The 26,877-nt window shown below is 45.4% G+C and overlaps 1 protein-coding gene across 7 annotated transcripts in view; it reads right to left on the bottom strand.

The window, feature by feature from the left end:
• BIN1 (bridging integrator 1) overlaps nt 1–25,511 on the bottom strand; it is an 88,226-nt gene extending 62,715 nt beyond the window's left edge. For 3 of the 7 annotated variants that reach the window (XM_064718837.1, XM_064718840.1, XM_064718844.1), the window contains exon 1: nt 25,334–25,510. In XM_064718837.1, coding sequence (XP_064574907.1) covers nt 25,334–25,417 — 84 coding nt within the window. In that variant the 5' untranslated portion in view covers nt 25,418–25,510. Of the gene's footprint in view, nt 1–25,333 lie in introns of all 7 variants that reach the window. The other 4 variants (XM_064718839.1, XM_064718842.1, XM_064718838.1 and 1 more) reach the window with 2 other exon arrangements.
• Between the last annotated feature and the right edge of the window lie 1,366 nt (nt 25,512–26,877).

Below are 26,877 nucleotides of genomic sequence, written 5' to 3'. Positions count from 1 at the left end.
CCCAAAGCCCAGCTCCACATGCCTCCACTTGATGTTACAGCCTCACTTGGAAAGGCCTGAAATTTCAAGTGCATTCACAGAAAACACCATTGTTTTATATATGAATCACTGCAGCTGCAGGTTTGCAGAGCAGCACACATGAGTAGAATGAGCCAGGCACAGGCTCAGTTCACCTGCATCATCACTCAGGGGGTGTCACAAAAGAACCAGCACTTGCTCTGCACCATCCCAGTCACATCCTACTACAGAGTGACACAGAGGCAGCCTGGCACTCACAAGCTGTCATCCCTCCAAAAGGGCTCACTGAGAATCTAAGATTCTCTAGGAAAGTAGTAGATACTCAATAACCTGAGAGCAAACCCCCTTGCTTTTATTTGATTCCAGCTTTGTGGCAGTGCTTGTGGACAAAACCAGACCCACTCATGTTGTTCTGAGTCTAGGATATGAGAGAGTGTAAAGAAGGGGCTGTCTTGTTATACACTACAGACTTTAAATTTCCCACACAGACCTCTGAAAGCAGAGCAGAGACAGTACCTATAGAAAAAGTAGAGTAACCAGAAGGAAGTATGATTTGTGGTTTTCTGCATGGAGCAAAGCTGGGCAATACCTAAAGGAGGGGAGTTACATCCATCCCTCACCTTGGGCCCCAGGCATGTACATCTCTGGAAATACAGCTACCAGTGCCTGAGCACTCCCTGCCCACCACACTACTTATATTTCTGTTTATCCACTAAAAAAGCACCTGTATGTCTACAAACATCAACACCATTCTTTCAATCCTCTGTCATTATTAAAGTTATACAAATATCAGTCAGAATCATAATGGCTGCTATGACACCCACGTGCCCAATGACACCCCCGTGCTACTCTGTCCTGGCCTCCCTCTTGTTGTGTTCGCCTGTTCACCATCTTCCCATGTTTTTTGTATACATCTGGGGCCACAGCTCTAAATGGCACCAACTTCTGCAGGAGGAGTCAAGCACACAGTTCTCAGCCTTCCTGCACAGATGACTTCACCCTCAGCACACTTTCAAAAGGTGTTTAAGGGGTCTCTTGGAAATTCAGGGGTCAGTCTGGGGGTCTCTGTTCACTCCCACCAAAAATGTGTAAATCAAAGTCCTCTGCAAACCTCTTGAGTTGCTGGGTTACTGTGCCTAGATAAAAGGGGAAAGATACAAGTTACAAGGAGGACAAGTTACCTTGACACAAAATAACTCCAATTGCATTTTCATTATCAGCCTAAGATCTCAGCTTTTAAAACACAACTCTCATCACAGTATCTGATTAGCAAGAGACACCCAGTATTTACATTGGTGCTTCTCATTTTAAAAATGAGATTAGCTTCATTTCAACATAAGGAAAACTCCAGAACCATTTCAAAGAAAAATAGTCAAACAGGGTAAAAAAAAAATAAACCCACCACTCTTTCAATGTTTGTGTTTAATAAAGTTGAGAGTTCCCACAGAAAACACTTGTCACTGAAGACCTGATTTTGTCAAAGTTTTCAGCCACAACATTTGTCATGGTAATGAAAATGTCTTCATACCAACCCAGATACAGAGATTAAAGACCACCTGGCTTGTTCTGTGAGTCATTTGGTGCTAATCTTGTTATACAGGCTAACAATAAAATCATAATGTCTGTCTGGAGCCCGAAGGCCTCGCTGACCTTCTGTGGTTAAAGCACACTTATTCCACTGCTAGCAGCACTCACAAAAGAAAGGCTGGAAATGCCTCCAGTTGCTTTTATCTCCTCTTGCCCAAGAGTTTATTTGTAAAGGGTTACCAGGAGCCAGCAAGCCCAGATACAACTCAAGCTGTCTCTATCACAGCAAACCTATCTAACAACATCACCCCTGTTCAGACCTCATGCATATTCACTGCTGCCCACCTTTGGTTATGCCACCACCAACTGCACAGCTTTGTAAAGTCCCCTCCAACATCCAACATGGTCTGCAAGAACACCATCAGGACATCTTTATGTCTAAAGTCACTTTATGCTATCTTTATGTCTAAATCTTCTATGCCAAGACTTCTGTATTTCACAAACTTTTCCTGGATTGCCTTTGAAGTACCAAGAGCCAGTCCCTTGAAACCTCACCTCACACACTTAAAGTAACACACAGAACAGAGAAGCCCCTGCCAGTATCTAAGAGCATTCACATCCTCTTACATTTAAAACTCAACTTGTTGAATTGACATGCAATAGACACCCTTGCACTACCCTGGATGACCAGGAAGGATTCAAGTGCACAATCTGCTGAAGAAGTGGGACCAAAGAACCTTCTAACACATCTCCAGTTCTGGATTCACTTTGCAGCAGTACAGACATGTACATCCAGCCTTGCAGCAACTCTGCCCTCAGAGCAAAGTGGCCAGGCTCCTTTTCTGTTCAGTGCTGGCTGTGAAATGCTGCTGCAAGACCCAATGGCACTGCAAAAAAAGACACAAAGAGCTGCCTGCACACACTGGAACAAGAGCAAACTCAGCACAGCATACTTTCTAACTCACACTTTGATGCATTAGAACCCTGCTCAGTAACCAGTCAGATTGTGTTTTGAGTTACTGTCACTACAGGTGACCACCACAGTGACAAAGGCACCAAGCTGTGACCTTCAGGTAGATTCATCACTGTAGGCACACTTAGATGCCAGCATTCCATTCAACTCACTCTGCTGCACAAAATTTACCATGAAAGCCAAATAAAAAGAAGGGACCAAACAAGTTTTTGTGCTTCTGTCTCATAGGATATATTTAAATTGTATTAATCACATTAAATGCTTTGTTACAACAAGCAGGACAAGTTATCTGTTCTAAAACCTGCCTCATTTAAACACTAACTGTCTCCAGACAGTCATGTACAACTTTGTGTAATGATCAGTCTCTTAAACAGCTTTTTGAAAAGCTTGTCCCTGGAACAGAGCCATGTTTGAATCTTTACTATAAAGTCAACATCTAAAGCATTTTTATTCCAGATAATTACATGCAAGCAATTTTGCCCCTCCTAATCCCACCTATGAAATACAACAGAGGCCTTTTCCATTTGCCCAGTTCCTTGCAGTAGATTTTTTCCATAGGTAAGGCAAGAAACTTTTCTTTTGACACAGACCCCCTTTATCCAGGTGGTTCCCAAGCCTGCTTCTATTCTTGCTGCTGCTGAAGTCAGGGAAGAGCAAGTCCCAGCTAAAACAGGGAACTAAGATGTCAGTGACTAGAGTGATTGAAGGTTTTGTTCACCTACCCAGAAAATGAAATTCCCAGAGAGCAAACCCTGCAGAGGAGAGTCTATGCTCAAGGGAAACAGGAAGGGCAAGGGTTCAATACACGAAATAAGGCAGAAACCACAACAATGATCTGGCACTGTAGGAAGCATCAGAAAGCAGCCACATGGGAATTGTCACAGAAGTTACTCCTTCTCTGATTATCCATGAAAGCAATTGTCAGTCAGGAGATGAGATGAAGTGCCAGGCAAACACAGGCATCCACCCAAACAACCTCCACCATATATTACCAAAAATCATCCTTCTCAGAAGAGACAAGGGAGGGAGGCACTCAGTGCAAAACCATCTCACCACTCTGGGAGCCAGATCTGAGCAGGCACCTTTGCTTTGCTCATGTTTGGATGGGAGTGTCCAGCTCTCACCAAGATACTGTGCACCTACATAGTGGTTCAACACAGCATGGGTAGGGGTTGCCAGGGTTTACTTTATAAGTACCCCAGGAATACAAAGGACACATGAAAGGTACACTGCCATTCATCCAACTTCTTCAGAATGGGGAGATAACCCCACTGAGTTTTCAGACCACTGCCACAAACAGATCAGTTACATCAGCCCAGGATTCCAGATACAGGAGACCATGTTAGGAAAAAAATAAATGCCTGAGCTCACTCTGCCACAGTCATGCTAGATTGTGGGATGGTGGTTCAATTTTTTTCCCCCCAACTGTAAACAGCACAAGGAGTTACACAGACAGCAAGGCCAGAAGATACTGGGTTGAAATTACAGATCTGGCAATAAACACAAAAGAATGTCGCGTGATTTTCAGCATGTGGTCTGCAGACTCCAAGGGCAATGAAGAACAACTATGGAAAGCGAGCTGTATATCTGGCATTTACAGAGAAGGCCAAATCCCTGGAAAAGAAAATTAAGGCCCCATGACCCAAGAAAAGGTTTGAAGCCCTCCTCTAGTTCATCTAGAACATGGACGATACTTTTTTTCATGAGGTACATTCCTCTCCTGGTTTTAAGGGAACCTCCTTCAATACCACTGACACATTCACATACAACTCAGCTATGGAGAGCCAGTACCTGGTGTGCCTGAAAAAGGAACAAGCACCTCATTAAGACTAACACAACACAATCTGCACCCATTATGAATAAAGATTTAAAGCTGGAATGAGTGGGGTATGAAACAAAATAACCATAGTGATAAGATTTCTCTATACAAACCTTATAAAGGCTTCTCTGTTTTCTGTAATTCTCAAGCAGAAGGGGAACTAATATCTCTTTCTTGGTCTTTAAACATAGAGCCATGCCAGGCCTGCCAGTCCAGCTGCCCAAGTCATGGATCCAGCAAGGCTCCTACCCAGGACATGCAGCCACACCAGTGTCATGGCCATGGTCACTGCCCCTCAGCCCCGGGTGCTGCAGGCGTGCTGGCTCACATGTGTGTCCTTCCAGCACAGTCACACAGCCTCCTGGGCAGCTCCTACACACTAATTTTGGCTCAGCGTGGTTTTAATAAAAATGAGTCATGACAGCAACCAGCAAGCGTTCCATGGCTGCGGCTACCCACACGGGCAGCTCAGGAAAACAAAAATGGCACATGCACACATCTCTGTGCCTTCCCACAAGGCAGGTGCCATCACCTGAATACTTCTGCTGTCACTTGCAAGAATGAGGGTGGGCATGAGGCTGCTGTCAGCAGCTGCTCCATCCATTCCTCACCACATGGACAATGCTGCAGATACCTGATGGGCATGGGACACTGTTACAAAACCTCCCTGCTGGATCCTATCCTGCCACAGTTTCACTTCCCAGTCCCTAAACAGCTCTGCGTGACAACAGCCAAGCAAGCACAGGAACTGCAGTGCTCCCATGGAGGGGAACAGAAACCTGAGAAGGGAGGAGAACTTCTCTCAGCAGGTGGGTGCTCCCCAGCTCATTCCCAAGTCCCAACCTGCTCCTCCAACACCTCTCCCCACCAAGCACCACACTTTAGTTTCACTGATGTGCAGCCTGCAGAGTTTCACTGGTCCTAAATGCTACTACTGAACACCGGCAGGGTTTAGGAAAAACAAAACCAAACACACAACTGAGATTAGCTGCATAAAGTATCTTTAAGAGTGAAGGTAGCAGAGAACAGGGAACAATGTGTTTGTCACTGTCCATTCCCTGTTTGTTACCTGCACCTGGCCACAAAGGCTCACATTCACCCAATATTGAGCTTTCTCCTGTGCAAACCTCGACCTCACTCGTGCCTTTTCTGCTCTCCCAGAGTGACAATAGGAAGCACTGTCTGGTCAGTGTGGTGACTCCAAGCTGAGACACACACACCCTCCCCAGGAGGCTCTGAGATCCCGCTGGAATCCCTGCAGGATGCCCCAGTGAGAGGCAAGTGCTGGGAAGCACGTCCATGCCCCGGGCTGCAGCTCCCAACAAAAGGAGCCTTTGTCCCCCGGTGGCTTTTGCAGGACTGTGCCAGAATCAACAGGGATCGATTCCAGCAGTGCTAGGAAACAGGATGGGGCAGGAAAAAATAGGCTGGGCTGCTCCTACCTTCTGCTCACCTCTGACTTGCACTGGGGGGGGCTGCATATCAAAGGAGCCTGGCTTTTAAGAACTGTACCATCCTAAAAACCTTCAGGTGCTTGATACGAGACATAGGATCCATCTTCTGTAGACAGCTTAAATACACAAATCATTCAAAAGTACAGCCACCTAATCACTTCCAGGTAGCAGTTTCCAGAGTCAAAGTTCTGCTTTAATTAATCTCCTGCAAGAAACAACCGGACCTTCCTTTGAAGTACACTTTTCAGCACAGATGGATACAGCATCCCCTCCACCCTCATTTCCAGAACAGAACTATCATGCTCAGGGGATAGAGAGAAAATCTGTTTTGGACTGGAGAAATTCTCAAAGCACAGGGGAGTCTTTGCAGAGGCCACAGTTTCATGAATACTTAAAAGTTTTCCCAAGAAGGCCACTGAAAAAGCCTCATTTCCCACTCTCTCTCCTGCCTCTCGATCACTGTCCCTCCTTGTGCTTCCCCAACAATGCAAGGGCTAAATGCTGAAACAGGATTGACAACCAAACCTCTACTCCAAATAGCAACACAGGCTGGGCTGAAAGTAACCACTGGTTTCAATGTCCCAGCCTGGCTCACAAGGGGTAGAATTGAATTTCCAATCAGCACTGCTGCACTTATGCCCTCCTGTAAATTGCTGGGCCATTGTATTCAATAAGTCACACCAGTTGAGGGTGGATTTTGGGCTAAAGGACTAGAAAGGTTGGGCTGTTTCAGCAGAATGTCCCCTGTTTCTAGCACTCTGGAAAACACCAAGCTTGAGACTTGCTAAACTTGTATAAACTTGTATTTCAACGCTAAAAAATTCCCACCCATTCCTAAAGAGGAGAATCACTGCCAAGCCTTTTTCTTTTTCAAGATAAGATGTTGAATTCCAGTCTCAGCATTTCAAATTGTTTTAAACTCTTAGTTATACAAGGGAGATGCAGATAAGTCAAACACAATTTGAGACAAACCCATTCAAATTCAGTGGTTTAGGAATCAGTTTATTGACTGAAAACTTTGGCTTTGCTCACCAAGAGTAATTCCAAACCTCAATATTTACATACCTTCTATAACACCTGAAGTTCTCACTGAGATTCAAGTGTTTAAAAAAAAAAGTGTGAATCTACTGTTCTAAGCAACACAGAGTATGAACCAATATTATGGAGATAAAACTGCAATGGCAAAGCTCCAAACCAACTTTACCACATATCTTCACAGTTCATGTAACTTCTGGGGTAGGTTTTGCTGTCCACTCAAGACAAATCTCCCAAGAAACTGAGTGCTGGGTTTCTGAGACTTCATTACTGTCAGATTTTTAAAGCGATACCATTTCAACTACTACAAAACTATTTTCATATCTAAACTGGTTTTAAAATTATGTAGCTTTTTGAGACAGTTTCTCAGGCTGATGAGGCCACTCTGCAATTGTGGCTACTCTCAGGATGTGTGCAGCTAGTCTCAGGATGAACTCTGGAAAGCAATTAAGAGCTTAAAATGACTGTATACTGCCCAAATCACTAATTAAAATTTTGAATGAAAGAAGACCCAATGCACCTTGTAATGTCATTTCCTCTGTAAGAACCAGAGCCCTATTATTAAATGCAGGCTAGGATCAAAGAGGCAGCCCCATCTGGATTCTGGTCTGATTGCACAGCTGCCACAGGCAAAGGTTAAAGATGATGGGAAGAGAAAGAAAAAACAGAACAATGGGGATATAGATCAACAACTAAATAGATGTTACACTGGAACACCACAGATCCTGAGACAGAAGTCTTAACTTGGAAGAGGAAGGGTCACTTGTGTTTTGGCTGGTCTATGCTTAGAGGACAGAAAGCTCTGAGGAGTTGTTTGAGGTGACAGCTTCAGGTTTTCCAAGAGCAAGAAAACACAGCCAAAGCAGGGGCACTTTCTGACACCAAAAGGGAGCTGGAAGCACAGACAGGCTCCCAGGGCCTCCCTTGGAGCTCTCTGGGGAAAGCCCTTCTCAGTAGCTGAGGAGGGTATCCCCTCCTTAAGCACTTGGCTGCCTGCCACCCGTGGAGATGGCTGGGGATTACCAGGGGGGATTGGAAGGAAGGTGGGATTGGAAGCAGGAACTCCAACGATGCACAGCTGATGCCATCTAGGCCTTAGGTGCTTTGCTAAGCAGATGAAAGGAAGAAATAAATGCACAATCAGAGCTGATCACCAGTTTCTTGTGATGGGGAGCATCCAGCTGCAGCTATTTTTTCCACATGCACCTGCAGGCAAGTGTAAAATGCTTGGACATCTTCCTCTGAAACAAACACAGAACCTTCTTCTGTATCAAAAGAAACAAGCACATCACACAGCAGCACTGGTACTGCCCCAGTGCAAGCACAAAATACTTTCTTTCTCATCTCTGACTTCAGAGCAGGGACACAAATAAACCAAAGATGCTGGCTGAAAGCAGGCAGTCTGTCTCTGCCAATCTTCACCAGCACACACAACACAAACCCAGAACACTTCTGCAGCAGAGAGCAGGGCAGTCTCACCCAGAGCACTGCCAGGAGGAGAGCAGGCTACGTGCAAAGGCTTGGCCATCACAAACACGTGCTCAAAGACTTTTTCACCCCAACACAGAACCACTTCCTCTTCATTATTTGAAGATTTCAGGATGAGACCTCTAGAGAACAAGTAACTCAGCCATAGCTGTACAAGGAGTACTCAACACTGCTACAAAATAACCCTAAAGTACATGTAAGTCAATAATAAACAATAATGTTTATTATAGAAGGAATGGAGAAACTGTCACAACTCCCTCCAAACCCAGGAAAATCTGCACTGAAAAACTGCCTCTGTCACAGATGCACTGTTCAGTTTTGTACAAACCATGATGCCCTTCTGCATCATTACCTTTCCTTTCTGTCACAGTGGGGTGAGTATTCTCACACAGCCTCTGAGGAAGCACAAAATAATTGATATTAAAAAAATCAGGTGCTTAATTTAAGAATTCCAAGCATTTTCCCTTACCACTGCTGGGGCCATTGTGTATGGCAGCACTAGTTCTTGCAAGATGAGATTACTGTCAGGCATGCAAGTCCAGCTGGCTTCTTCAGCTACTGCTGAAGGAGATAAAGATGCTGATTATGCTCCTGGCTCTCCTTCAGCCTTCTGGGTTTTAAACACTGGGTAATGGCGAGGGAGGAACAAAAAACTGTTTACTTCTGCAACCTTGAGTCATCTTTGCATGGTCTACATCTCAGCCACACAGGGGATTTCCTTCTAAAAAGCAAGGACATCAAGTAAAAGAAAAAAGTGAAAACCAGTTTAAAGTGTTCAAAAGAACATTCCCAAGTGGTCATTCTCAAATTGAGATTTCCTCCCTGGGCAAGACAGGAGTGAAGCATGTAGGATGCACAGATATTGGTCCCAAGATATACTAACACAGGTAAATAAACACAGCTACTCCAAAACTCTTCTCTTTTTTTCCTGCACCCACATGTTCCCAGCAAGAACTAGTTCTGAAGCCCAAAGAAATGAGCTGCACTGGTGCAACATGCCCCAAGGACAAAGCACAAGGACAGGGGAACTGACTGACCTCACATCATCTCCTCCTCCTCCTCTTCTCCCCTGCAAAGCCTCCTAGAGAAGTCACAGTTGATTGAACAAAGGATATCCTGACTTGTACCTTTCTTCTCTTTACAAAAATGGCAAAATCAATCCAAGCATGACTGATGACTAGAAGGAACACTAGAGAGAATGACAGCAACAAACAGAAAGCAGATCAATGGGTTTTAGTAAGGAAGCTGCAGAGCCAGACAGCAAAGGGAGCAGAAAGCACTACACATGAATTTTCATCTCTCAGCCTGTCACCACAAAAACAGATTCTGTTTTCCTATGTTTTCATCATGTTTCCAACCACTTGTTAACATCCCTGCTTATCCTGGCCACAGTTTCAGGATAACACCAAAAATCTGTCTGGGTTGGTACAGGCACATGGGGTTATGGTAGCAGGGCTATCATCACTACTGGAGACAATATCCTGTGAATAAAAATATCACCAGAAGGTTACTACAGTCAGAAAACTAAGGGAGGCAGCAGCAGGAGGAAGAAATTAAGGAAGAGTTTGCTGTCTCAACACACAGCCTCTTCTCCACATTGTAATCTCCCATCATCCAGAGACTCCTTACAGGTGAGAGCTTTAAGCATGGCAAAGGAGTCTGCACATCTTTCAGACCCCAGTTTCCCCTTTTTCCATCTTCCCCAATAGCTTCACCAGAGAAAAAATGTTAGGGATGGGAGGAAGGAACAGAGGGAACAAGTCAGGGAGGGAACAGGAAGGACTCAGGATTATAGGCCATCACTGATAACCACCCCTACAGTAACAGACCAGAGCAAATGAACAGTGCTCTCTGTTTGAACAGCCTTGCCTCCAAATCCAACCCTATTTTTTCTAAAAAAGAAAGGGACATTACTCAAGTCTTTTGATTTTCCACATGGGAGGGAGCTGATTTTTACGTTACAGTCATGTCTTAGTGCCACAGATCCACCAACAGCTCAAGGAAGAACAGAGGAGAGAGCTCCAAAGGAAGCAGGTTCCAAACATGACAATTTCATCTCCAAAAACAAGTACCTGTTTCATCTGATGAGGAAAAAAATAAAAAGCTTTTTTGTCTGTTCTCCATTCCATGAAACAAGGAGTTAGTCATCCCTTAAAAAGGACACCTGGTTCCTCAGCACCAGGAGAGAAAAAACCGTAGAAATAATTTTTTTTTCCTGGCCCCTTCAACCCTTGCCCCTACTAGTTCTGGCTAAAAATATCATCAAGGCTCTTGATACCCTTCCATACCTACAGCATGACTGGCTTTGGGCCCTGGGCTCCAAGAATGTGCTGCAGGGCTCCTCCCTCAACACAGAGGTCAGTCAGCTGTCCCTTTCCTTCCCACTGCCATCACTGCAGGCTCTCAAGGAGGGCTTTACTCCCAAGGCCTGGCTTTCATTAACAGCTCCATTCATGATGGGGAAACCCTAACTCACCCAGGCAGCCAGGCTGTGCTGCTGCTCCTTGCTGCCTGGGGGTCCCAGGAGCTGTCTCTGAGCACAGGCCTGGGGCACATGGCACAGGCCCCGGCAGGCACACACACGGCACAGGCAGCCTCTGCAAGGGCAGCAGGGGGTTTAGGCACCTGTTCCAGAGCAGGACTCAGCCCCCACCAACACCTGCTGCAGAAAAACAAGGCACACCATCATACACTAGGGATTTCTTTGGCAGTCCCTTTCTTTCCTGTCCTTCTGAAGTAGCACTTTCCTACATATGAGCTGGCACTAGTGCCATTTCCCATAAAGCAAAAAGCCTCATTTCCTCCCCTGGAAGGCCCACTCCAGCCCTCACTCCTCCTGTTCATTACCCCTGTTGCAGCTGGACCCTGTTTTTCTATTCAGCCCCTAAAACACAATTGTTCCTTTTACAGGATTAGACCTCCTGTGACAAGGAGAACATTTCCATTCCCTTCCCCAAGCAGCCTGTGCCAGTCCCACCAGTGTGCTGCTCTCAGACACTGAGCACCACAAGGTTTCTGAGGCCAGGTCCCTCCTTCAGCCCCTGCTGCCCACCCCACAGATGGCAGAGCATCCAAAACTCCCATCTGACACCCTCCTGTCCCACCAGGCAGGACTGCTCCAGACAGCATGGCAGAGGGCTAGAGCTAAGAAACAAACATTTTAGAGCAATTCCAGCTTAGTTTCCAAGACTTGGCAGGGCAGAAGGATCTTTTATTTTTCCCCTGTTTTATCCCAGAAGACTTTGCTGGGTGCCTCCAACATCCCCACAACTCACTGGTGACAGTTTTAACGACACAGCTTCCCACACAAACACTTTACTATCTGTCTCCTCAAGTTCTTCAGGGCAGAGCAGTTCCCCAGAGCTGCTTTTTAGTTGACTGTTTCCCAAGCAGACTGCACTGTTTTGCCAACTAACAAGTCTGTCAGCTCAAATTCACCTCCTGAGCACCTCTCCCTTCCTTCCTTCCTCGAGTATCCATTAACTCCCATTAATCCACCCTCCTGGATAATCAGAGTAATGCTCTTTAAACACATAACACAGGGCAAAGCCACTCTCTGTCTGCAGGTTGTGTTAGAGGGCACAGCGACCCTGCAGGTAACATGACTGGAAATATTATGCTCCAGAGCCTCCAAATAATCCATTTATGGAGAAGGGTCCCCAGAAGAGGACATGACTACTGCAGAAAAGGCACTTTTGCTGAGTCTCCTGGCATACTCAAATACACCTGGCTAAACAGCAGTGTACTGCAGTCCTAAAACAAAGTGTTCCCTCCCCTCCTCCAACTACCCTGGACAACATCTCACCTAATTTAAGAGTGACATTGGATGAATCATTTCTGTCTGTGTGAAAGAAAATCATCTTGAGAAGAGCTGGCAGCATGATTTTCCCCTCCTTTTCTGATAAATTGTCCAGGTCATCAGCATCCACACTATACAGAATTGTCAAAAAGCCAGTGCATGGGAACACCAAAGGAGAAGACACTGGGAGTCTTCACCATCACAAAAATCTGCTTTTCTGACTCCCTGACCTTGAAGCAGGAACTGAAAAAGGCTTTGGCACCCATTGCAGGAGAAATCAAACTGGTGCACAATGAACCAGCAGAAATGGAAAGCTGCTGTTAGCACCTATCAAATACCTTGGAATTAAGGTGGCAGGGAACTGCAACATCATTTAATTCTCTCTTTTGTCCCAGGAAAGGAGCCAGCTAGATTCATTAGTCGGTGAGCTGTATCCTCATCCCTCATTCCCCCTTCTGTGCAGTCACAGTCAGCTCACCCCATGCATGAAGAGGCTGGAAGGAAGGCAGGATTCTCACCCATCCCTGCCAGCTGAGGAGCTCAGACTCAGTGAATTCAACAAACAAGGATAAAGACAAAGTTTTTCATTCAACAGTAAAACCTGATTTTTTGCTGCCACTTTGATATTACAAACAAACCAAATTAGGGTATGACATTAACATTAAGGATGTGGCTTCTTACATAAAAAACTCTCAAGTGACTGAGATGCAGCACTAACCTCTGAAACTGCTCCAACAACAACAAAAAGGTCAGTACAAGTGGGAGACTGGCCCAACAGCACTGCAACAAAAAGCCAGCCTTGGAAATAGGTGAACAGCAGCTGCTTGACCTAAACTGAAACCTGAGTAGAAGCAAATATCTATCTTGAAAGTCTGTATTCACTGTTATAAGAGAAAATTAATGTACCTTCTATATATCTAATATCAGCCTTTATAAGGATCACTTTTCTCTAGAAAACAGCCATATTGACAGTTTAGGAAAACACAAGAACAGATCTCCAGGATGCAAGTGTTATTTTCCTCAAAGCAATCTACAGCATGCTTACAGAAAGATACAAATAAACCCGCAGCTCTCCGGATGTTTTGCAAGCACTCTCTGCGTTGGCCAATCAGTTAGGATGAAAGGTTCTTTTACCTACATAACCACAGGCTCAAACCAAGCATCTCCTCTCCCACAGAGGGCATTTGGAAACAAGACAAGCCTCGAGAGGGTGAACTGGCTGGGGACCCTGGTGTGCATCTAGTACTGACACAAACTCTGACATATCAGGATTTTTTTATATGAAGATTTTAGTCTCTTCACTATGTTCAACATTTTAGGTTGTTTCTCCCCCCCTCTTCACCCACAGTTTTTGCAGTTTAGCTCCATTTGTCAGTCAAGTCTAAATTAAGTGATGCTCCAGCAGGAGCGGGGCTGTGACAGACAGCATGGAAAAGCAATTCCCTGTCTCCCTGGCAGAATGCTTCGTGTCTGCACTCACACCCTTGCAATGCAGTTCAGTGTCTGCCTAGCCCGAGGCCAGCCAAGCACCTTCAAAAGCAGGTTCCTTTTCAAGGCTCCTCCTACATTAGTTGATGTATCTTGTTACTCCTCTCTCTGTTTAGGTCATTTTGCATTATGCCTGCCCTGCAGGTACAGCCCAAGCACTGTGTTTGTACTCTAGCATGAATTCAAGGGTTGGTTCTCAGTTATAACCAACATTACATAACAAACTGAAAAAAATAATTATTTCCTCCTTTTTTTTTTTCCTTAAATATATCTACGTTCCCCCCCCCCATCCATCTCCAAATATTTGACTGATATGTCATGATCCCTCCAGGTCTAACTCACTGTATTATTTAGTGGACTCTTTTTCTCCCTTCTATAAATGAACGAGCTTGCCTTGCTAAACAAAAGCTTATTAGGAAAAAAAGCATTGGGTTTTTATTTATCTTTTCCTGTTCTTTACAGATTTTAACAGTTAAAAAGAAAACTTAGGTATTTTCCGCTCCTATCCTTTACTCTTCACACACATCCCCCATTTATCTTTAAGGACATGAAAATGTCCTGCTTTTCACCACCCAAGCTTTTGAGAATAAAAAGAAATCCCGGCAAATGTGATTTAAACTTCACTTCCAATTTTTTCCTCATCAATTTTACAGCCTTCAGTCAGGGGTTTCAGAGAGTCAAACCATAATCTAAAGAGAATATAAAATTAAGATGCCAGATGCTAACTACAGGTCTAGTTGAGCTGAGCTGGGACAGAGGCAATGCTCAGGCACCATCCCACTGCCCTGTGTGGTCTTGTGCATTGCTTGTCTTTTCCCTGTTCCCACACTTTTTGCTGCCCCCTAGTCCCCCATCCTGAACTTCCCATCAAATCTACCTATGAGATGAGAGATTTGAAATAAAACCAGGTAAAGCAGCACAACCAGAGGGTTGATAATGGAGCAGCAGAATGCAGAACAGAGGAGGAAAAGATGCAGCCAGAGATGACACATCTCAGTGGCAGAAGTAGTTTGAGAGTGATGTGAAACAGCTGCCCCAGCAGGAGTAGCTGGGTCAGGTTGAACTTCAGTCTGTAAAGACAAGACTGTATTTAAGGCAGGCAGATAGAGACACAAAGAAAGTGCTCCAGCAGCAGAAGACAGGGCAGCAAAATAACTATTCAGAAGTGGTCACTTCTCCCACCAGAACAAATCCAATGCCAGAAGCAGGCACCTGCCTCAAGAGATGTGGGAGATTAAGAATATTAAAAGCTTAAGCCAGAGTTTTCAGACTTTGAATGCTTTAATCTTGACACCTTAAGCAGATGGCCCAGTTCCTGAGGTGCTGAAAACAAAGCTCCACCAGGAGACACAGCTCTGTCATGTCTGGGGTGCCCAAACTGCACACAGGTACCACTCTACCATCACTATCACTGCCCCCTCAGCCCCTGGCTGTGCTGGTGACACCTGGCCATCCTCACCACATGCAGCTGCATGCCTCATTCATAACTTTGGGGGCAATTTTTTTCTACTTGGTTTGCTCTTATTTCAAAGCAGGCAGCTAAAAACACTGCACCCCCGAGTTCATGCTATTCAGCAAAGCACAAACTGGAGAGAATATGTATTTATCAACACCCTGAAAATAAAGGAGGAGGAAATTTCAGTCTCAAGAAAGCAGGTAAATTTCCACCCTCCCTTCTGTCTGCCCCAGCCTTTAGCAGACACCAAAGAGAGGCCAAAAAAAGTGGCACAACTGTGGAGCTACATCCTAGCTCTGTAGTTAATAAAGCCAAATGGCATCATTTAATTCAGCTGGCATCAATGTGACATTCCAGGCAACACAACTTCAGCAACATCAATGTCTATTACTTGGGTAGGCATTTAACATAGCTTAATTAAACCCTATCTATAGCCAACAGTAACACTAGCAAGAGGAATAGATAGTATAAATAGTGTTGTTTGCACAAATTCCCCGTCTCAATTCCTCTGCCTCCTCCTCTGCAACACTCATTTTAAATGCTGATACTTCTGCATGAAGTATTTTTATTTTTACACAGGCCCTGATGCAGAATGAAGCAACCAAATCAGGAGAACATAAAAGGCATTTGAGGCCATGACTGAGCTGGAGAAAGAGACAGAGGAGCAGGTGCATGCTAGAAGGGAGGGGCCAAAGAGCTCTTCTAAGCCAAAACAATGCTGGGGGGGACTCCAGAAGGGACAGGCTGGATGCACAGCCCTTAGAGGCCGGTACAGCTCCTTCACAGGTTCACAACCACCTTGCTGAACAACGAGAGCTTCCCAAGTGCAGGACAGATTGGGAACACGTGGCACACGCAGTGGGGCACAGGAAAGACACGGGCATCTGGGTCAGCTATTGCCATTCCCTGAGCTGGAAGGTGATGCTGCAAGGGACCAGCCATGGGGGACTTAGGAACAGTGCCCTCCAGGGCCAAGCTGACCTGCAGAATGTGGTTTGTCCCATGAAAGTGTGAATGTATGGATCAACAGATGATCAGCTCTTGGTCCTTCCCTAGCAGCTTTTGAACAGCTCTTCTCCTTTTCAGCTTTGCTTTTTCTTCAGCAGAGCTGAAGGGCAAGGAACAGTAAATTAGAGAGCCAGGCTTGATAGGGCAAGTCTTCTGGCTGTGAATGAGTGTTAAGTCCATCAGCTTCTTTGCCAGAGCACTTGTTAACAATCTGGGCCACACTGGTTTTGGAGAGGAAAATCACCACAAAGTGCTCCTCAAAGAGCCTCCTGAAAACTGAAGGCCTCAGCTGGAGACTCAGGACTGCCAGCTCAGGAAACATTCCAGCTAAAACATCCCAGCTCCAAGTCACCTTCACCCAGCATGACAAAGCAGCTCTTTTAACCTACAACATCCACAGCCTCATGGTAAGGGCATCCAGCCCTGATAACGCACACTTCCTCCTGAATTATTTATGGCCACCAAGGGTCATGGAATAAGCGAGAGCTTGGCAAAAAGCTCTAGTCTGGCAACTGCCTCTGACATCCATTCAAGAGAAGTCCCAGACCATGAGCAATTGGGTGCAGCACACCATTCCAGAGCTCTGTGACTGATGGATCACATCACCCCTTCTGACTCCACCACAGCCAGGTGAACAAGCCCTACTGGTGTCCCAGCCCTGCACAACAACTGTTCTTCCTCTCCAAAGAAAGACAATCTCTTTTCCCACTTTCTTCAGCTATTTCCATAAAAATTTTACTGGTCAAAAACAGTCCTGAACCTTTGCTTACAAAACCATCCATATCCAACTTCTGCAAAAATATCTGAAAACCCTTTTACGTCTTTTGGAATAAACTTTTACCGAAACAAACCAGAATCATCTGTTTTAACTGAGACTGTCCAATATTTACATTGGAATTATTTCAGAATAGGGAATGGCCTTTTTTGGCAATACAGAATGCAATCACACTGCAGATACTAACAAATAATCACACTGACTGCTTGCATGATGTTGGAAACATTATCAGAGCAAGTACATCCTTTTAATAGCTCATGTTTATTAACACACAATTAAGCTTGGCCTTTCACAATGGCTGCCCAGTCTAAACAGACCAAAAAAAAAATCCCTAGTATCCTTCTACTGCAGAGGTAATTTCAATACACTGAAGAATGGCCATGTCACTCCTCTGCTGAGGAAACTGTACCTAAGGAGTGTTTCAGTCAGAACCCAAGTGTATTTCTCCATCTGAATAATTTTACACTCTCCTTGAGCACTGTTCCTCTTATGGAAGCTGCCTCTCTCTCAACAGAATTTTTCCAAAAACATTATCAAGCAACCTTTGAAATATGCTGTCCCTCAGTACAACAACTTAAACCCTTTTTGTGCCTCATGTGTCAAACTCAACACCTGGACCAAAGGGTCCCATTGCACCCACAGTGGGGAAAGACAGTAGCTCTCCAGGACAACACTTTACTGCTTGAAAATTCAAAATTAATGAGCTGAACATTCAAATGCCAGGAAAGGAATTTCCTGCATTTTTTAAAGCATACTCTTTTTTTTTTTCCCCTCAAAGTTTTGCCCATTTTTTCCCCACAATGACTGCAGAAGCAGGAATAAGGAAATAAGGTTGGTCCTTCCACTCGAGACTCACAGAGCTGGCCGGATCAAGACTTTAGTTATAACAATTTACAGGAATGGTGAACTTCACCTACAAGGGTACTGGAGAGCTACAAGATCAGCATATCTGTTAAATAAAAAGATTCAGAGATCTACATTTTCTTCAAATGTCAGGTCTTTATACCTCCTGGATAGAAGTTTTCATCTGTTGCTGGCACCATTCCAAGTAAATCCAATGGGAAGAATTGTTGTTTCACTCTGCAAATACCATCCAACTCAGTTCTGAGTCAGTTAAGTCACACATTATTGTTCCTGGCCTGATAAAATGTGCAATCAAGCCAAGTAGTACAAAGGAAAAAAAAAAACCAAAAGTGTAAACACTTTTAGCTGTGTTTTCAAATACTGTAGTTTCTGTACCATTGAAGTTCCCTTTCCATCCCTGCTGGCAAACAAGCATTCAGCTCTGTCTAATACAGTTCCAAAGCAGAGTATTTTTGCCCAGTGAAAAATGTTTGCACTTCAGCTGTATCAACCTCTAATCTCCCTCCTGAAGGGCTAACTTTGAAACAACTGAGAAACTAATGCGGCTCTTAAACCAAGTTTAACAAAAAGTTCTAAACCTATTTAAAATAAACAAACCAAGTACAATCAATTCAGAATTACAAAAAAAAAGAATTTCAGAACAGGTTACCAGCTTTCTGAAACTGCCTGTCAAATCCTTGCAGAGAGGGCTGCACTCCTGCATATCAAGAGATTAAATACAGCCCATGGTTTTCACAGAGGGATTAGTTGCTGTTAAGCACTGCTTTCTCCTTATTGGTGAAGTTTGCACTCTCCATCCTGCCTGGCAGCCTATATTAAGAACACACTGCCACCCAGACTTCTTCTTTCTTGTAAAGAATGGGACAGAAAGAAAGGCAACACTGTCTGGCTTTCAGGACTCTCCCAGCAGCACTTCTGTGGAAACACTGACTTTCAGAAACTTCAACCTCCCAGCCACAGGTCTGAGTAAAGCTCACTCCAACCCAGCCCAAACAGTAGAAAATTCTATGTTGCACATGTGTACTAGCAGAGATCTGAGCAAACACAGAACCTATTTCTCATTTCGTAAAGCTGCTCCATAGTGACTCTGTCCGTGTGAATGTCCCAAGCTCTGGGTTCCAAGTTCATCACAAAACACAACTCCCTGCTCTGGCAAACCCTTCCTGAATGCAGGCTCCCAACATAACAAAGGAGAAACCCAGGGGGAAAAAAAGGAGAGAAAAAAGGAGAAAAAATAAATTAAACAACTATCCGACTTCAGCAGGTTGACGAATTTCTATTCCCTTCTGTTTTCCTTCACATCACAAATCTACAAATCTAAAGAGAACTACAAATCTACAGAGAGGTACTTTCTGAGCAGCAGCTAAGAAACAAAACTATGCAGGAAAGTTGGCATGTTGAAAATATAACCCAAACAAAAAAAAAAAATACTCATCAATCCTATTTCCTGCTAATAAATACACTTCAAGTTTTTCTCCAGGAATGTGGCACAGGACCTACCCTGCAGCACTTGCCAGCTTCATGAAGATCAAATGCCTTCAGAGGCTAGGAAACTGCCCAGGGAAACCTGAAGAGTCTGAGGTTCTCCAGCCACTTGGATGCACCTGCTGAGAAGACACCTGACAAGATTTATTCATCCCCTGTGCCACTGCCAATAGCTCAGGCAAATTTGCAGGGGTTCCCTCTCCTGTTCTGACAGTATTAGGTACTCAACAAATACCATATTTAAATTGATTTTGACTAGCAAGAAAATGGAAATTATTTTCTTCTCTCTTCCATCCCCTCCTGTGAGAGAAGTCCCCATTTAGCTCAGTAGAAGGGATGCCAGAATGGCACACGTTTGGTGGCACTCATGCATTCAATATCGTAGTTGCTGGAGAAACCCAAATAAACAATCCCTCAAGAGAAGGCTAAAACAGCCTGAACTCAGAATGGACCCTTTTGCACAATTCTACTTGCCAGCAGTGCTCCAAGGAGGCTTTATTCATATTTAATGTTTGTTCCCATCTCATCACTCTGGGGTAGAGAATGCAGAGTCTCCTGGTCAGCATTAACTCTCACCCCATTAGAAGCTGCTGGTCTGCGCACCCTGAAAGGGCCAGCCCAGGGTGACAGCCCTGCCTGCTCTGCTTGGCAAACTGAGTCTGATCACATCGAGTGCCAGCACAGAACTTTGGGAAGACAGGCTGACCCCTCTGTGCACAGGTAGGCAGCCAGGGCTGTAAGATGATCCTTGCAACGCTGCAGAACTCACACCACAGGCAGCTCAGGTGTCTAGGCACCATTGCAACAGCAGAAAAAAATAGCCACTCTAATACCTGTTAACCTAAGGCACCCTCTTGTCATCCCACATGTCTTTAAACCAGAGCTTTATTACACATTTGATCCCAAGCAACAGGGTCTTGTGTCTCTGCCTAAAGAGTCAGGAACAAAGGAAAACTTGTGTTATTTCTAAAGGCCCTAAGTCCAGTTAGATGCTGAACCCAGCTTTCCCCAATGGCTTGGCTACAGCCATGTGCAAAGAGCAATCATGATGTTGGAAAGAAAACAAACATCCGTGCCTGGAAATACAAACCTTGCCTAACAGCATGCAGGATGGAGGGACAGCCAGACAAGCTTTGATGTCACCCCCAGAGAGATGAGGTCTGTAACACTCTGCATGGCCTAGAGCCTCTTTAAAAGCCCACAGAGAAAAGAGATCTTCCAGATCCTGCTTCATAAACCTCATCTCACAAGAACTGCACTGAAAAGGACTGTTTGCAAGACTAGAACTTACAGGGAAGATAAAATGACAAGGAAAAGGGTTGGGCCTTTTCCAATCAGAAAATTCATCCATCCATGAGATTTTGCTTCAAATAAGAAATCTGTTGCCAATAGCCAGACAGAAGGGCACCTTCAGCACGGCACTGTAAGTGCTCTGCCAATCAAACCATTCCATGGGCAAGGAGACATGTGGAGCCTGGTTTCCTATTTCACCTCCTCCCTGTGCCATGCAGATTATCTGATACCAGTAATACAGTCTGAGCTCACACTGGAATCATGTGAACGTTAGGGGCATTAATTCAGATCTTCCTGCTGTATCCAGTGCCTGTTTTCCAGCAACCTTTAGGCATAAAGTACCTTTGAGACTCTACCCATCCCCTAAGCCCAGCATTCTTAGGAAAGCAAGCTAACAGACAAAGTAAAAAGCCCCGTCTTTGTCATCTGGGGAGTCCCTCAGAAAAAAAACCAAAACTTCAATTTTCCTGCCAGATCAGTGGGCAAACAATACTGGTAGCTCTTCAGGCTATTTGTTCTTCGCTGGCACAACAAGGCAGACTGCCACCAACCCATCCTACCCTATGCAAAGGCAAGAAAAAAAACCATAGAAGTTTTGCAGAGACAGGAGCACCCTGAAGGAAAACCAATAAGGAACTTCTCTCAAGTAGGTAGATGAATTACTACTTTCCAATAACAGAGCTTTCTGCATCTACCATTTTTACAGAAAGGCTCCCTGCCCACCTGCAGAGTTTCTACAGAGCAGGGAGCCTCTGACAGGCTGGCAATAGCTGTATTTAAATTTGCTTTAAGGTTCCTGGGTACTGCTAATTAGTATGGACTCTCATCTGCTTCAACAGGGCTGAAATTTTATCCCAGGTGTTTCCTTCTGCAATGCTCCACCTATTGGAGCTTGACTTAGAAGGACAAAAAATATCTTATCAGGGCAAACTCAAAATGCAAACCATGCCTCCTGCAAACCCAGTTCCACCCAAACCACAACCTGTGAGACCAAGACTGCAGCCCAGACTCCTTGGACTGTGCAGCCAGAGGAGAGCAGAACTGTGCTCTGACAGATGGTTTAACCGGGAAAACTTCAAACAGATGTGGGCAAACATCAATGGAATTAACAAAGCCAAGAACAGGAAAACAAAGTGACATTTCATGGCAACAGGCAAGCCAGAGTCTGTGACTATAGACGGCAGTCTATGACCTAAATGTGACCCCCTAACAGGAGTGAGTTGGGATTTCCAAACGAAACTTTGCTGGGTCCCACATGGAAAGCAAAGCCTTCCCCTTTGGTTAGGGATGGAGAAGGAGAAAAGGGGATGCCTTGGTTTGTTGGTACATCAGAAGATACCCATGACAAAATACAACAGTCTGTTCATGTCCCAGAACAGAGACTCCTCATTTTGCCCAGCTTTGTAACAAAAAGAGAGTGAGAGACACCACTACTATAGGATAAGAACTTCCCACACTCAGTCTAAGTAAAAATAAGTTCATTCCTTTCTACTCCTCTCCACACAAAAAAAAGCTCCCAAGAGAATTTTTTTTTTCTTTGTGATGTCAACTTTACAGTTCATCTCCTCAGACAAAGCTATTAACCTGTATGCAACTTAAATCAACAGTTGGTGCCCATACAGCCAATGCATCTTTCCACCCTGAACCTCCACCCGACATGCAGAAGGAAAGCAAAGAGCCTGATCCTGTGACAAGGACACTGCCAGTCAAGATATTAAACCCAACTATTTGCTCCTTGAGCTCAGCTCCCTGCTGGAACCCACAGAGTTCCCCTCACCCCAGGATGGCATCAAGTCATCAAGATGCTGTTTGAATTTGTTCAAAAGAGAAACATGCATGTGCAGGTAGACACATTCAGAAACAGGACATTATCAGAGGAAAATGGGAATTGTGTAAACTGGGGAGATTTTTTAAATTTTCCGAAGTGTTAAGATAAAACACAAACTTTAACCAAGATAATGGATTACAAGCATAAACAATAAAAAACTTGTAGCCTCATTGGAAGAGTTTAAGAGAGTTGCAAACACCAGGCTCCCTCTAAGACATCGTGACAGTGGGGGCATTACATTTTTACCCATATTTACGAAGTTTAGAATTATAAAAAGTCCAGAGTTCAACATCTCAGTCTGAAAACCCTTCAGCTAAATTTCGGATGAACTGATCATGATTTCCAGACTAAATATCCTAATTAGTTGAAAAAGGTGATATGAGTTGGAAACAGTTGCATGGGTTCCTTCTGCAAGGTCTGTTCCTCTGGATAGCACCATCAATTTGATACATTTCACTGGGCAATTGGCAAATTATTGCCCAGTATTGTGCTTGAGGCTACCTCTGAGTAGAGATGGAGGTTAAACGGGTGTCCATCCCCTTTTTAAAACTACAATCGACCACTCCATCGTATATTTCCTGTGGGATTGCTCGAGTGCCTTCCAAAAATAGCCAACAGTTTTGCTGAAAGGCTCAAAACAAACAGCACTTCTGAGGGAATATCTTACATAGTTTACATAATAGGCATCTCAGAAGGGAAAAAAGGATGTGTACAGTGTTTCAATGTGAATTCTGCACTGAACAAAAAGACATCATTCTTTGCTTAGCACAAGGCTGAAATTCACCAGGAAGAAAACTGCTGAGGTCAAAGCCTCAGGGCTCACGTTGAGAAGGAAATATTCTCAAGGGAATAACTTTTTTATCCTTGATTCAAATGAAAATACGATATGGAAAAGGAACAGTCAGCTTGTTTAAGCCTCAAAAAGGAAAAGTTCGATCCTAGCCAAAATATATTCACAAAAAAATCTAACACATATTTAAGTTGTTAGCAGATCCACCTCTGCACACCTCTGCTTACCATTTTTTAAATTATTTAACACCTGGTCCTTATCTCCTGACCCACAGTTCACCCTTCCTGCTAAACACAGTATCTCAGTTTATAACTAAATACCACAAGTGTAGAGTGTCATAACCACTGGTGCTTCCACATCACTTCAATTTCAGCTGTATCTCTCCTCAGAACCTGAAAGTGAACACTGACATATATTCCTCACTGCAAGTCTGTCCTTCATGGGTAAAAACTGAATGCTTCACAAAAGAAGAATTGTTACAGAGAATCCTGTAGCAGTATGAAGAGGCAAGTCAGATGGCGAAGCTAGCAATGCCATTTTTTTCTTTTTTAGAGAGCCCAGAGATTTAAGTTGTACTGTTTGCATCAGGGTAACAACAACTGAAGGGTCTAAAATTTGTGTTAGCAAGTGCTTTGGGCTTGTTTTCCTTTTCTCCTTAAAGCAAAACAAGCCGTGCTTTTCTCTTCCCAAAGAGACAAACAACTGCTTTCAGATCGTGCAAATCACCTGCAATACCCAGCTAACTCTCGATTATTATTGTCATTCCCAGTCCCCAAACACCACCAGGGAGTGAGCAAGGAAGTGAGCGAAATCAACAGCGGACAGAAATTTGTGGAAAATCCTCCCTAGGAAAAGAACCTGTGTGCGTTTGATAAGAGACAGGGCAGGGCTTGGCAGGTTCCAAGCTGCACCACTAAATATAACAACTCCATCAGCAGGCCCAGGAGCTCTACCACCTACCCTAATGGTAACTACAAATATGGTTGCCATCTGGTGGCTAACACTGAATGAAGTTTAGCATCTGTGACGAGTTCAAGGTGGACCAGATTCCCTGGAACAACAGTAGGATAAAGAAAACCACAGATGTGGCCATGCTCACTCTTGTGTAAGAGTGAGGCCAGGACCTTGTTGCTGCAGTTCCATACTGGATCTGGCAGTCATTGGGGAATTTTACAAGCAGTCAGACAAGTTCAAGGGATGCTCCTCGTCTCAGCAAGCGAGCTAAAAGTAGTGGATGTAGCATGGGCAACATTAAATAAAAGTGGTTTGGGCTGCCATTCTGACCCAGCAGCGTTTTTGAGCAGTGTCAGAGATTGGTACAAGGCTCAGGCCAGCACCGCGTTTAATCCCAGCCCTCCTAGATTAAATCTAGCTGCTAAAGATAACTCGCAGGGAACACGAGCAGCAGTGGGCAGATCTGCTCGCCCGCCCTCTCTCCAAGATGCACCAGTCCTTATTCAGTCAATGTCATCTCCAGCAAACCACTGAAAACCAAGACGAGCGTGCCCGCAATAAAAGCAGCTGATCAATGTCCCTGCGTAAAACGCCCGATAATCCCTGCCCAGAGCAGGCAGCTGGCATCAGATGCGGCATGCCAGAGAGATGAACAGGAAAAGTATCCATTGCATATTCCTGGCACCTTCTGCCGGCACAGGGGTGGGCGGAGAGCAGCGAAAGGGCTCCCGGGATTCAAAAATCCCCCCCTCCCTCAGCAGATCGGCACAATCTTTAGAGGCCGTGTGGCTGAACCTCCATTCCAAAACGGGGAGCTCAAGGTCAGCACAGCGAGCAGCGATGCTGCTGAAGATAAGGGGCGAGTGTCCGTCTGTCTCCCTTCCCTCACCATCTTTGGTGTTACGCATTTAGCGCTATGGCAAAGCACAGCACCGCTCCGAAAACGCTGCATAAGCCCACCCTAAATGCCACAAGGAGAGGTCTCCTCCTGGTGAAACAAAAAGCATCCGCGGATCCCGCCCGGGCGAGCGGCGCTCCCGCTGCCGGCCGGAGCCGATGCCATGTTTCCGGCGAGCCCGCAGCGCTCCAGCGGGGACACCCGGCATCCCGGGGATGCACCGGGAACCCGGCTCCGCAGGCAGGGAACGCAGCTGCCATCCTCCCCAAGCACCCACTGTGCCAGACCCATCCCTGCTCCGGGCAGGGCTGTCACCATCCCCGGTGCCCGCGGCCCCCGCTCCCAGCCCCGCATCCCGGGGATGCCCCCCTTCCCCGCTACCTTCTCCTGCGCCCGGGTCAGCTTCTTCTGCACGTTGCTGGCGATTTTCCCGGCCGTGACCCCCTTGCTGCCCAGCTCGGCCATCTTGCCTGCTCTTTTTAACGGGCTGCGAGCGGCGGACCGGCAGGAAGGGGGGGAAAACCCGGCGGGCAGGCGATGGCCCCGGCCGTCACCGCCGCGCCGCCCGCCCGCCGCCTTTTAAAGGGACAGCGCTGCCTTACGGGGCACGCACGGGGCAGGTTCGGCACGGATCGCCCCCACACTGACTGCTCCGGGTCCCCAGGGGAAGGCAGCACGGTGGGAAAATCCGGGAAGCATCGCAAGGGATTCATCTTAGGTGGTGGAATGAGTTTGCTGGCATCTTTCATCCCGCAGCAAAACGCCACTCTTGTTTTAAGAGATTTGTGCCACTAATTGTTATCACTGATTGTCCAAATTCACATGACAAAGGTACTTTCTAAATTACTCCTGGATATTCACAAGCACAAAGAGAACTTTAATTCCTTAAGGAAGGGCACCTGGAAATTAATCAAATCCCCGATTTTAAAAGGTGACATGAAATTTCAGAACATTCCATCCTTTAATCACGGAATTATTAAGGTTGGGAAAGACCTCTCATAATTGAGTCCAACCATTACCCCAGCATCACTGTGTTCACCACTAAACCATACCCCAAGTGCAACATTCCCCCACTCTTTGAACACTTTCAGGGATGGTGATTTCACCACATCCCTGGGGAGAACATTTCAATGCCTGACCACCCTTTCAGTGAAGAAATTTTTCCCAATATCCAATCAAAACCACCAACAGCACATCCTGAGGCCATTTCTGCTAGTTCTGTCATTTGTCACCTGGAAAAAGAGAACATCCACCTTGCTACAATCTCTTTTCAGGTGAGCACAGAGTGATGGTATTGCAGTTGAGACAGCCACAATACACAGAGTGTCACCATCCAATTTCAGAAAGCTTCAAGCCATACAGAGTAACACCATAGCTCATCAGAAGGCTCCAAGCATCTGCCTTTCTTGTTCTTTAGCCCAACCTTTTAAATTCTTCATCCTACATGCTTTACACCTGTGTGCCCTCTGTTCCCCTTGGTGGTTGGTCAGTGCCCCTGGGCACTCCATGGCTCATTGCTGTCAGTGCTGCTCACCTGCTGCTCACAGCTGTGCCCAATCACCACAAACTGTGTGCCTACAACATGAGGTCTCCCCTGAGACTCCTTTCCTCCAGGCTGAATCCTCCCAGCTCCCTCAGCTGTTCTCATGGCACTTGTGCTCCAGACCTTCCACCAGCCTTGTTCCCCTTCTGTGGGCACCCTCCAGCATCTCCGTGTCTTTCCTGAATTGCATGGCCAGGAAAATGAGCACAGGATTTGGGGTGTGGCCTCAGCAGTGCCAGGTACAGGGAGGTGATCACTGCCCTGAGCCTGGTGCCCACACTGATGCCATTTCTGATGCCATTAGCCACAATGCCATTGGCCTTCCTGGCCCCCTGGCTTTGGTTTTGCTTTGCTAGGTCTGCTGGGCAAATACCTTTTGTGA

Source organism: Zonotrichia leucophrys, chromosome 7, assembly GCF_028769735.1.
Source record: "Zonotrichia leucophrys gambelii isolate GWCS_2022_RI chromosome 7, RI_Zleu_2.0, whole genome shotgun sequence".
NCBI lineage: Eukaryota > Metazoa > Chordata > Aves > Passeriformes > Passerellidae > Zonotrichia > Zonotrichia leucophrys.
This window is presented reverse-complemented; position numbering and strand designations above follow the sequence as displayed.